At 41.2% G+C, this 12,615-nt stretch overlaps 1 protein-coding gene across 8 annotated transcripts in view; it reads right to left on the reverse strand.

The window, feature by feature from the left end:
- rapgef2b (Rap guanine nucleotide exchange factor 2b) overlaps nt 1-12,615 on the reverse strand; it is a 115,045-nt gene that overhangs the window by 14,135 nt on the left and 88,295 nt on the right. For 6 of the 8 annotated variants that reach the window (XM_040119573.1, XM_040119574.1, XM_040119572.1 and 3 more), the window contains 13 exons: nt 10,821-10,998; nt 9,209-9,345; nt 8,148-8,306; nt 7,253-7,405; nt 6,882-7,046; nt 6,539-6,646; nt 6,247-6,450; nt 4,399-4,507; nt 3,803-4,079; nt 2,555-2,712; nt 1,685-1,699; nt 925-1,165; nt 71-454 (listed from right to left, as the gene is read on the reverse strand). In XM_040119573.1, the coding sequence (XP_039975507.1) occupies nt 71-454; nt 925-1,165; nt 1,685-1,699; nt 2,555-2,712; nt 3,803-4,079; nt 4,399-4,507; nt 6,247-6,450; nt 6,539-6,646; nt 6,882-7,046; nt 7,253-7,405; nt 8,148-8,306; nt 9,209-9,345; nt 10,821-10,998 (2,288 nt within the window). The remainder of the gene's footprint in view (nt 1-70; nt 455-924; nt 1,166-1,684; nt 1,700-2,554; nt 2,713-3,802; nt 4,080-4,398; nt 4,508-6,246; nt 6,451-6,538; nt 6,647-6,881; nt 7,047-7,252; nt 7,406-8,147; nt 8,307-9,208; nt 9,346-10,820; nt 10,999-12,615) is intronic. The other 2 variants (XM_040119575.1, XM_040119571.1) reach the window with 1 other exon arrangement.

Here is a 12,615-nt window from a genome sequence, read left to right on the forward strand (position 1 = left end):
ATTAAAAAAAAATTAAAAGGTAAATCAAATCAAAATTGACTCAGTGAAATGTGGTCCAATGTGGTCTCACCTGATGATGGCAAACATTGAGTTGAAGTTCTTGCACTCGCGGCAGTGCAGGGCGATCTTGATGAAGTGCTTGATGGTCTTCATGCGCTTGAGCTGGTTGGGCTCCCGCGTCACCTCTGTGGCCACCCAGAAGGTCTCGTGATTGATGGCCTCCTCAAAGCGCTTCAGGCTAGCTGAGCCTGTCTTGGAGCGCAGCTTGAACAGGTCATCTATATATTCAGTGGGTTCGATGGCACAGAAAAGTTCAAAGGCCCGCATTGAGAGCTGAGTAGCCACCTCCATCGTACTGAGTTGTAATAGAGAGATCTGGCCTTCTCGAAGGAGGTCCTGGGCATCCTCATCTGAACATAACGTCTCTGTTTCCATGTTGCTCTTTAAGTAGTATCTGACGATGGAGGAAAATGTGATTTTTTAATTTATTTTAGTTCTGAAACGAATATTCAATCACGTAAACAACAGGAAATTAACCATTTCAATAAAAGATTGTTTTAATCAAGCAAAAATAACAAACACTGATTTCAACTTCTCTGATGTGAGTCTTTACAGCTGTTCTTTGTTTTATATCATTCTAGATCAAATAACCTTGGATATTTCAGTGCTGCCCTGACAAAATAAGCAATTTTAAGCCATCACTTTGGGTTCTTGGAAAATGCCATTTCTGACATTTTTACAGACTCATTTATTTTTATTTGACCTTTATTTAGCCAGGATGGTCTCTTGAGGTTAAAAATCTGTCGTACAAGAGGCCTGGCCAAAATGAAATGTAGGATAGAAGGATAAGGAAAGGAAGGAAAAGAATATTCCTAGCAAAAAAAAAAAGGCTGTGTTAGCACATCAGACTAAAGATGTCATTACCTGCCGCTTAGCTGAATCCTGTCGGCTAATTTAGAAAGCTGGTCTGGTAATCGCCTCTGTTTTATGACGCCCTCTGGTGTGACGGACACCTCACACAGTGAATAAGCCTCCGGTGCTGCAGTCAGGGCAAACTCCCTGATAGCCTGGGCCACCACCTCCTTAGCTGTTGTGTCCTTCCCGATCATGATGTACCGAGACTGCTGGTCAGCCTTGAAGACTCGCAATACCTGGTCTGACATGTCTGTGGACAACACATGATGGTAATGAGGATAAATGCTCACTAATTACCATTCTTTTAGTGCGAGGTAAAAGCAGATTAAATTTCATTATCACAAAGTAACACCAATGTTTTTTTGTTGTTTTTTCCAGCCAAGAATTTTACAAGAGTCATTCCGTCTTCCCAGCATTTTCCTTTTAGCAAAACCACACCACCACCTTTGTGATGTCACCCGCAAACCACATTTCCCATCATTCGTTAGTTTGATCAGAAACACACCGCCACAAATCGTATGATCCCAAATCTCCATGAAAAAAATCCCCCCCTATGTGCCCACAGAAAACTGAAAGGTCAGCACTCAGTGCAATGCTGTCAGTACTACTAAGTTAGCGTTCGCAAGCATGAATGCAGATTAACTGAGTTTATGTTACATCTGCAAACTAGAGTATAGCAAGTTATTACGTCTGAGAAAGAGGCTGACAGCACTGACAAAGACTTGGCTGTGCTGGGAGAAGAAGGATCATGGGGAGAGAAGATACTCACTCAGTATGACTGGAACTGGAAAGACATAAACAACGTAATGGACAGGAGTTAATAAAGAAAAGAAAATATAGGGTTTGTAGTTCTACCACTGGCTCGATACAGTTGGTAGAGTAACAAAATGTAGGATTTTTGTTTTTGTTTTTGTTGATTGTAGGACTGGATGATGTGACTAAATCTACTGAGATGAAAGAAATTTGTCAGTCATCACAATTTCTTTCATACCATTTAGGTAGCTATTCCATTAATATCCCTGATTTCATCAGCCAATGTTGTACATCAGTGAATAGGACTTAAATTTACAATTGAAACCATGTGATAAGATATCTTTATCAATCAGGTGTCCAATACAATGGATTACCCCGAACACAGACATTAAACCTGGTTATTTTATCTATAAACCGTGTTTTCAATTGAGTTTCAAAGTTCATTTTTGACCTTGGAAACCTTAACCTTAGCTCGATTATTAGATTGATCATATCAAAATATGGCAGTATCAATATAATGATATAACATAAAATATACCATGACTTAGTGTTTTATCTATATTACCCCCTTACAATATCATGTCTTTTAACATAATGTGGCGCCCAAGCTTAAAAAGACCCACTTTTCAGAGTTCCTCAATATTAAAATCTCAAATTTCTAAACTAAAAAAAAAAAAGTGAAACGCCTATTAATAGAAGGTTTCAACTCATGCTAATGCCAATTAGACATAAAAACTATTTAAATAAAGGACATAATCATAATTTTTTAAATCTTATTTGTAAATTATAATATCAAATGTTTAAAGAAAAAAATAAAAGTGATTTTTGTCTAAAGCTTCCCAGTTTCACATTATATCCACATGACAAATCTGAGTTAAAAACACACCAGGCTGGTTGTTGAAGTCAAGGATGCGGTGGTGAGACTGCAGAAGGTCTGGGTTTGACGACGAGAGGTTTCCACTGACAGGCAGAGCCGGTGGGATCTGTTTGGACTGTTTCATCCCCACAATGCTGTCGTCCTGCGATTGGCCCACGCAAACGTCACTATGGAAACAAGAGGGAGAGCAGAGGAGGGTTGAGACAGCAGTTCTGTCAACAAAATGCAGAGGCTGGTGTTTGTGTTGGCAAAAATTGGGAGGTGTGGACACCCCTTGCTATACAGAATATATTAAACTTGAAATACAGTGTATCCACATTTCACAACTAATACTGGTTGACTGGTGCTATGAAAGGTTCACATTTGGTTCAATGAACAGAAATATCATTTTGAGTCCTGTACCTGGTGCTAAATCCTTAGAATAGCAAACTGGATGACAGACCTATTGCCATTACCCACGTGGGCTTCAATGGCATCAGTATCTCTAATCTTTCTTCTAAAAATTTAAAAATACAACTTCTATTCACCTTTTCTTACAACATGAGAATAAAGACCAACTCTGTTAACGTCAGAAGATTTTATTGTATTGTGACAAAATATAATATTAGGCTTATTAAGCTTCAGGGAAAACAAGAGGTGGGACAATATCACACAGCAGAAGCCACGTTTTATCAGTGAGGTGACTGTTTAAACTATCCTGTAGTAACTACTTTGATAACGATGAGATGCATCATTATCTTTCAGATTCAGCCTAGCAGGTGACTGATTGATCATATCATAAATTTGTTTCGCATAAATTACTCAGAGTAGCACGTTGCAATATCAGAAAAAACAAAACCTTCAGAGATTTTACAAATTTGGGAGAGCGGAGACAAACAGCCCAGGATACCCGAAGATATCCAACTGTTTCCACTCTGCACAAAGAATAGGATCAATCAATACTACGGAGGAAAACGCAAACTGTCCTTCACTAACCCACATGGGATTTTTTTCGCTGTCTCGCATGCTTTCAGTATCTTTTTAATATAAAACAATCACAGACCTGCTAGTCTGGTGAAAAGACATGCTGTGTGCAGTTTACCAGCGCCATCTAACATGATCATTGGGTATCGCAATGAAAAATCTCAAACATTTAGCTCTGATTGCCTTCTAGAACTGTCAACATAGAAAGCTATTCTTGCACAGTTTTTACAAGTAGCCCACTGACTTTTTGTATGGTTAGTTTGGTTTGTAATAAAAGTCAAAAGGTCTTATTACTTGTAGGGTTTAGGAGGCAGGATGCTGGTGAGTGTCTTGTCGAAGATCTTCTTCAGCTTGTTGCGTCCCCCCACCGTGTTGCTCTTGGCTTTCTTGCTGACCTTCTCCAGGCCCATCACCTGCTCCACGTCCACCGCGAGGTCAGGGATGGAGTAGCGGCTGGCCTTCTTGATGTCTCCAATCTTTGGAAGGTGGGGTGCCCCGTTCTTTCTGTCATGTTCCTCCTCACCATCCAAGTCATGGTCTTGTTCAGGCCTCGTTAGAAGCTCTTTAAACACTAGAGAGGAGGAGCAAAGAGACAAAAAACTGGTAAAGGGATGCGGCATATTCTTGGTGTTACTGAAAATACAGCAAACATCATTTAGAGTAATGGCTCCCTTACAACGTCTTGTCAGTCCCTCTCTTTTATTTTAGTTTTTGAGCACTTCTGTGTCTTTCATTAAATAAATGCCAACCAGGCCTCTCTTTGGTTTCCGATCATTGAGCTCAGCTTTATTTATTTTAATAGGCTTTAATTCTCATATTTAAAGGACATATAACAAAGGGTAATAACATCTATAACTAACAAAATGTTTAAAAAAAAGTTAAAACCTTACCTAAGAGGTTTGTTTTCACAGTTATGGACAAGTGGGTGTTGTTCTTCAGAATCTCATTGGCTTTGCTGAGCTGGACATTCTCAAAGTTCTGCCCATTGACCTCCAAGATCTGCAGAGAGAAGAAATCCATCAGATACATTTTCCTACATGCCCATCATACAGGTGCAGATTTCTTAACTTACTAACGATAACATTATTCCGAGCATCAGAGTTGATTATGCAGTGTTTAACTCTGTGGTTCTGACCCCTGAAAACAAAGCAATGTCTGTTAATGGTCTCATACGTATACGTGTTGTGCCCAGTTAGTCAAAGAGTTATTTTTCCCTCTCAGAGTGATTTATTTGAGTAATTTCAGAGGTCTGAGCAGGTAAGATTATCCATGTTATATCCATGCTATCATCCTAAGTCTACAAAAACCATAATTTTGTGTTGCAGAAATATATTTTCTTGTATTTTCCTATCTTGTTGATAGGGATTGACAACCCCCAGAGTCTTACCAGAACATTGACTTCGTATCTTTCCAATACTGTGTTGCACATCTTTTAATCACTTTGTCAGAATAAAGCAACATTCTGAGGTAAGTGGTTATGCACTAATGCAAGAAAGTACTAAACCTTGAAGTAAAGAAAATGGGGATGACCTCTGAAGTATATTTTATCCCATGAACAAAGGCAGGCAATAAACTTCCAAACGCTGCCTTGTTGTACATCGTGACATTTAGTCCAATGCGTTGTTTTGACATTAACATTAGCCATGTCACCTTCAAATTGTCTTGTCTTTGTCTTTACAGCTTGACCTCTATGTAAGGGGCCGGATATTTGCATTTAAACACAATCTGACAACTGGGCTTTGCCACTTCCTCTTTAAGTGGAAGAGGAAGTCACCTTTGACTGTAATGTAAGTACAGGCCATCCTCTGCCGTTGTTCTGTTAGCAGAGACCGACTAACAAGACCAAATGTCCGTTTTGGGATCAGCAGCAATTAGTGAGATGCTGAACTCTGCTATTCAGGGACTACTGCTGATGTCCCACTGACAAAACAATTGAGATTAATACTAAAGCTCTGAAATGATAGGTCCTGAGTAAGTTACGATAGTAACTGAAGCTGAAGCTGTTAAAAAGTGGAAGGTGTGAGCGGGTATGAGAGAGTGAATGCATCCAAGGATGTCAGCTTCTCTGCTTCCTTTTGGGGAAACAGCTGCAGGGGATGTTTGGAGTCAAGAGGGCTTAGCTCGCATCCAGACACTCTCAAGATGGTTTCAAGGATTAAGGGACTTTGCCTAAAGCCCTGAGGCCTGCCGAGTGTTAAAATGGTTGAGAATTCAAGTTGCGAGGAGAATGCCAGCACCGGGTGCCCGCAGATACTGGCAAGTTCAATTTTAGACTTTTTTAAGTTAGAGCTTTTAATTCAAGTTATAGCGAAATGTAAAACCAATTTCACAACAAAAATGAACTTGGACAGAAAAAAAGATCAATTCAAGGGCTGGTCTGTCTGACTGGGGGGATTTCTCCTCACAAATCGTAGCCTAGAGAGAGAAAAATGTTTGTGAGACTGCTTAACTTGGAGGTGATTTGCAGCTGCCTAGTTTTTATCCCTAATATTCATGAGGAAATCCCAAGATTTTAACAAAGTCCATACACTTTCTTATAGCAGAAACAGTAGCAATGTATGCTGTCTGACAAAGGACACTGCATAACCGGGAAAAATCATACCCCAAATACTGTATATAATCACAGATTAGGATGGTGACATAGAGGACGTTATGGAGGATGGTGGGAAAATCCTTGAGTGAGACACAAAACATATCATGCGATGATAGCAAATCTCGTAAAGGTGAACATATCTTACCTGATCTCCACGCTTAAGGCCGGCTTCTGCTGCCTTGCTCCCAGGCTCCACAGCATCAATAAAGATGCGGAAACCTTTCTCCTGCCCTCCGAGAAGGCTGAATGCCAGTGGGGAGTCCCTGGACGGCTTGGTCAGTGTCACCAGCCGCGGCTTGGCTTTAGCAGCACACGCTATATTTAACAGTCTGAGGTGCCCACACATTTTCTGAAAAAAATAAAAACAACACAAAGATGTGAGAAAGGGAAAACAGAGGAACCAAATACAGTTTCGTAAGTGCGCTCAATACACTTACTTCTTTCTCCAGATTGTTTTCAAACTCCTCCAGAAAGTGAGTCATGGCAGGGTCACCCTCAAAGTCATTGAAGTGATTGTTTACCCACAGCAAGACTACCCGTGTAACCTGGAACAATCACATGATCAGCGCAGGTCAACATACAGTTTACTGGTGAACTAGTTGTGTAATAATGTTCTTTACTTCCTGAACAACAGATGTCCAAAGGTGTTTTAAAACCTATATTTTCAAGGGTATGCAGGCAATCTATTCTATTATGAAACTGTCATTAACTGTATCTTCATTAATGTTTGAATTATTTCATCAGTTCATGCAGGTATATAAAACATCCTTCTGCCTGTACCTTGTCCCTGAGACTGGGGTCGTGGAACCACTCCAGGAGCTTCTTGCCCACGACCATGGGGCTGGAGAGGAAAGTCCTGTAGGTCAACAGGAAGTCCTCGATGTAGGTGGGGTCCACCACTGAGTGCTCCTCCACTAGGTGCATGGTGAGACGTTCCGGTGTGCCCTGAGGTTTAACATTGTAATATTATTTTTTATAAAGAAGGGGTAGTATATTATTTGCATAAAATAATTGTTCATGCAATGTGATTTTTTTGAAGAGATCTGTTCAAATATTTCAACATAATAACTAGGCTGTCTGATGCTTTACTTAGCACTCCTGACTCTGTTTTTGGAAGAGAAATGTAGATTGACTGAATGTAGATCTGTCACCTTGATTACGATGTGTCCTTTCCTGGTGCCGGTGCGGTCCAGTTCGCGGTGCTCCTTCACCATAACGATCTCACCTTCCTCCTCGACCTTCTGCATGTTCTTCTCCACCTGGTTGAGGATGCAGCAGTAGTCCTGCTGGGCTATACACACAAACTGGACAAGACCAATCAAAACAATAGTTAGAGACAGATTTGATTAATTCCGACCACAAACTTAGAAAATATATTTATCCTACGTGCTTAACAGTATTGCAGTTAGGTATATTTTAAACATGTATGATATTTCTGTTACTGGATCCCCTTAATTCTTGATCAGTTAGTGTCATCACTTTATCAGAGATCAGCAAATTTCTTACAGAGCAACTGACTGGGACTCAAAAATGAATTGCGAAATGGAAGTTAAAATTAATGCAACTGAGACCAGCTGACTAGAAATAAATTCTGCCTAGCAACTAAACTACTATCCCCAGTGATAAATTATGAAAAATCGGCTTTCACCAATTAGGAGCAAAGATTTTCTCATCCCAGTCACATTGGAGCCCGATGAGCTAAAAACATTTCAATGTCTTTACTTTCACTGTTTGGTACTTCATTCAAAATAAACACATGATGCAAAAGGTGTGATCTTGCTGTTTCTTTATACAAGCTGCCGTATTCTCTTTCAAAATGGTTGTTTCCCACATTTACAGGGATGCTATTGCCAGAAACAACTTTGAGTATCATGAGTGCAAACGCCTTCAGCGTAAGTGGGTCACAGTGGGAGTTAATATCATACGATGGCAGGGTTTGTGCCATGCTTTTCACACTGAAGTGCTGAAGAAATGGACCCGTTAACCCTAGCAGTGGAAGAGCACTGCTAAACTCAATGGTCCTAAGCAAGAACATGATAATCCCACCTGGCAGTCGTCCACCTTGGTCTTCATTATACCCTTCATGTATTCCTTTTCCATGGTCGGTGACACCCCAAAGCTGTTCCCCATACACAGGATCTCTGTCCGGCCGTCTGGATACGTCACTTCCACTGAACCGTTCAGGATCACTGACCAGGAATCCAACTGGCCAAAACACATGATTTTAGTAGTGAGATGTTGGAAAAGGAAAACAGAACGCTAAAAGAAAACGAACAAAAAAAATGGAGACAGAGAAAGGAAAAAAGACTACTACAACAATGATTTGTCGATCACAGTAAGTTCAGGCGATTAATATTCTCAACAGCTGTTGTCCCTAAAAAGTTATTTATGAAAAAGAACCATATGCAGTAACTACAAGAGGACTGCTGCATCTAACAGATGGTTTCTTACTTTCCTCAGAGGGATACAGTAATAGCATGGGAATATTAGAGCTGCCCAGCAAAGCACAACTAAAATAATACCTAATACACCAGACTTATTGTTACAAGTAGTAATTAGTGATTAAAGTAGCGATTAAAATGAAGACAATCTAATTCTTTTTATCTTTTTGAGCGATCAAGTAAAAATAAGGATTTTTCAAGCATTCCTGAAAAGCTGACATTTTGTTGATTTACAGCTTTGAGCCCAACAGCAACAATATGCTCAATGAACCTTTAATTCTCTCTGACTGGACATTTTCTAAAGTAGCCAGGCCTTCAAGGCAAGTTCTTCTCTCTATTGTTTGACTACAATATAGCAAAAAAAACAACAACATAATTGTCTTCATTGAAACTCATGTCATGTCTTGACCAGAGTGAAAGAGAATAAGTGGTGCCTGCTTTAGTTGCCTAAGGGATCCTAGAGAGGCCTGGTGATAAGAAATGTCCGCCATTCAGGTTTAATAGAGCAGAAAAAACATCAAATGGAAAAAGAAAGATTCATTGGTGTGAAAGGGTGAGACTAAGGTTCAGTTTCCTGAGAGACACACACATAGATAAGTATAATTAAAGGCAAGACAAAGTCACAAGACCAGGTTTATGTGTGGATGAATATGGACCAACACACACCTCCTCTCCATCATTGAGAACAATGGTGCCGGCGCGCTCGACCACAGCAAAAACCATGACGGCGCAGAGTTCCCTCCTCACTGACATGGTCATGTTTGCAAATGCTGGCAGTTGATGCATGAACTCCAGTAATTGCTCTGTGTGAGGGATAGAGGAGAGACAGCGAAGGAAGTGGAGGAGGTTGAGAAAAAGAGCAAACAGAGTCTTGACACCCAGAAGAGAGAAAGAGGACATGCAGTGCTCTTGGCAAGCCTGTACTGCCCTCACTTCCAGCCAAGAGGGCACGAGCTGGAGGCTGAGCATCAAAACGGATCATCACTACAATGAATAGCCGACAGTGGAATCATTATCTGGAGAACATAAAGCCAAATATCAATTCCACAGATATAAACTTGCAAGGCGAGCCAAGAATAATCGCTGACACTTCACTCAGTGACCTCTGCGTGAGTTCACTGGAGACGCTGAACCTCAGCTGAGATCATATTGAGTGCTCTGTCAGCGGCGATCAAGTTTAAAGGTTCTATTCACCCAAATTACCAGAAAACATATTTTCTCACACATCTCTGGGAGGTATCTAACAATACAAATAGCTGCATGGAATTCCCTCTGTGCTGCTCAAATCACTGAAAAATGAGCAACATACCTGTTTCCCAGTTACTCTGGATAATCCTCAGACCTTAATGTGAACAGTTTTTACAAGCAGAAAAGACTTCCAGCGATATCCACACATACTAAAACCCATGGATTGTGCAGAATAGTGTTTCTGTTGTTTTTTATTCTTTTAGATTTATTTTCTCTCCCCATCTACCATCCACCTCGCCTTCTCTGCTGGCCAGCCACAGTCTGGAGTTCAGGCTGACCTGTGCCTGGCATGGCAACAGCGTCGTGTGTGAAGCTGCGGAAGCACTGAAAGTTTAATGTGCTGGGAGAGGTGAGGCGAGAGGATGTGCCGGAGTGACCTAGAAAAGCCTGCCGGCAGAGGGAGGGGTGTACAGCGGGGAGATCAGTGAAAGGGGGAAGGGGTTGGCACTGGTTCTTATTCTCTCTACATTCAATGCATCATTCTCCCCCAGTCCACATCTGTGGCTAATCTCTGAGAATATGTACTTTTTAAAAAAAACAAACAAAAAAAAACCTGCCTATCATTATCACTGCAGTTGAGTCATAGCTTTGAGGGATATGATAATGCAAGTCTGATGTGGCTTTGAGAATTACTCGAAAGCTTACATTGTAAATGACAGCAATTCAGACTTCAGACAAATGTAAATTTGCCGTGACCGATTTAAATAAGAAGGGAGGGTGTGGCGTTTATAGAGTACTGAATTAATCTAAAATTGGGGCAAGTACTATCCCAGCTGAGAACAACTCTGTTTTACACTGATATCTTCAAATCTCGCCATTCTCTGAAGTCTTGCAAACACCAGACTCAGGTTTGCGCAAAAATAGATTGTACATATTTAAAGTAAACTGCACTGCACAGTCAGATAACTGCCTCTGAACTAGTGTTATTCATAAGATGCATCGAAATGCAAACACTGTAGCTTATTCAGTTTGCTTTGTTACTTGTAGCACAAACAAAAAGAGACAGCAAAACCCCTGACTGGCTGCTCACCTATGTCATCATCAGTTCTGTCCATCGGGTCCTTCTCCAGGCAGTCGCGCACAATGTCCCGACTCATGAGGGGATCCGACGCTCGCTCGATGTCCTCTTCATCATCGTCCTCCTCAGAGTCAACGGCGGTCTCTGGCAGGCCACTCAGGTCCATGTCACCTGGTTCGTTCTCTGTGGCCTAGAAAGAGGAAACAGACGAGAAATCAGTTATTGCCTAGTGATGATCGTTGGAAAGGACGCGGAGCTCCATCCAACATCAGCGGTTGGCAAAGTACAGCTGGCGGTCCCATAGCCATAAGGTCAGAGTTCGAATCTGTGCAACAGCCAGCGAGTCCATCGAAAGCCTCGTCTTTGAGCAAGACGATAAATCCCCTTCCTGCATGCTCATTATAAACACTGGTAGCTAATGTACAAACCAGTCACCAAACTCATGTTCAACTTTTAAAACTCAAGACAGAGTAGACTCATTTGTGAACAGCCACTGTAAAAATTCAGCAAAAGAAGGATGCAGAGGTGCGAGTGGCACAGCGCATACACACTCCTGAAATCATTTTGCGGTACAAATCAACTGTGACACATTGCATTTCCAACCAAAAGCAAAATACAAATGTAGACCCTCTGTAAAACTGTGTGTAGATTTGACCCATTTCATGAAATGGATTAGAAGGTGTTCAGTACAGTATGAGAAAGACAGGCATCAACGCTGCATACCAAACAGTCTGCTATGCATAGCACCAAGCTAATTAACTCCCAACTTTCCTCTCCTCTCCCCCTCAGCAAACTCAACTGCGTGCCTCGCAGCCAGATCCTGTTCTTTGAAAGCACAAGATGAAATATGTGTGGAGCCAGGAAAATGGACTCAGATGAGGAGCGAAAGTAATCGCTTGTGCATGAGCGACACTAACGGAGTTCCTCTGCTATCATCATCAAAGAAAATATTTCTGCAAATGACAGAGAGGCCACATTGCCTGGTTCAAGCTCGCACAACACGAAGCCTCACAGAATAAACCAAAACAGTCAGAAAAAAGGACTAAAATGCATCAGCCCTTATATATAACCACAGTGCAACAGCGAACCCTCTTACCTCAGTGTGTAGCTCAACCTCAAGCTTCTTTACAGAAAGGGAAGAAAAGGTTGCCTTTGCGAACTGTCCACAAATTCCCAGAGCCAGACGCATCCTCACCTCCCAGACTGTCAGTCTGCTTTTAATTTTTCAAAGCTCAGGGTCCCCGTCTCTGGTCTCTCACCAAAACCCTCTGTCATTTCTCCTCAAATGCCATGTGGAAAAAGCTCATTAATGATTCAGGCCAGTGTCTGAGTGGCCATTTGGGCTTCACTGGCGAACACACCCTGGAGGGTGGGGTCTGCAAAGATGATGTGGGTGTGTGTGTGTGTATGGCCTTTTGACTTTGGAAATTCGCAGATTAAGTAAGGATCAGTAAAAAAAAATACAAGCAGTATTGTATATCTGATCATAAAATAAAACAAATGACCGAGAATACAGGGACAAAAAGATATGTAGTACCAAAATATCTGCAAAAAATACTGTCTTTCCAGAACTGAAAATTGAAAGATTTCATACGTAAATCTGAAACACTCCCTGAGCACTCTTTGTTTTAAAACCACAGAAAGTTGCATATTCCTTGCCCATTTTCAACAAATGGACACACTAGACAGGTTCACCGTTTACCTGCAGACAATATATTAAGGAACAAACATAAATCAGCAAAAGAGAAGTAAGGATGCATATTCCTTTCCAGTTGCCAAAATGGCTTCATTTGATTTCAACAGGGTA

This window comes from Xiphias gladius, chromosome 23 (assembly GCF_016859285.1).
Source record: "Xiphias gladius isolate SHS-SW01 ecotype Sanya breed wild chromosome 23, ASM1685928v1, whole genome shotgun sequence".
NCBI classification, from domain to species: domain Eukaryota; kingdom Metazoa; phylum Chordata; class Actinopteri; order Istiophoriformes; family Xiphiidae; genus Xiphias; species Xiphias gladius.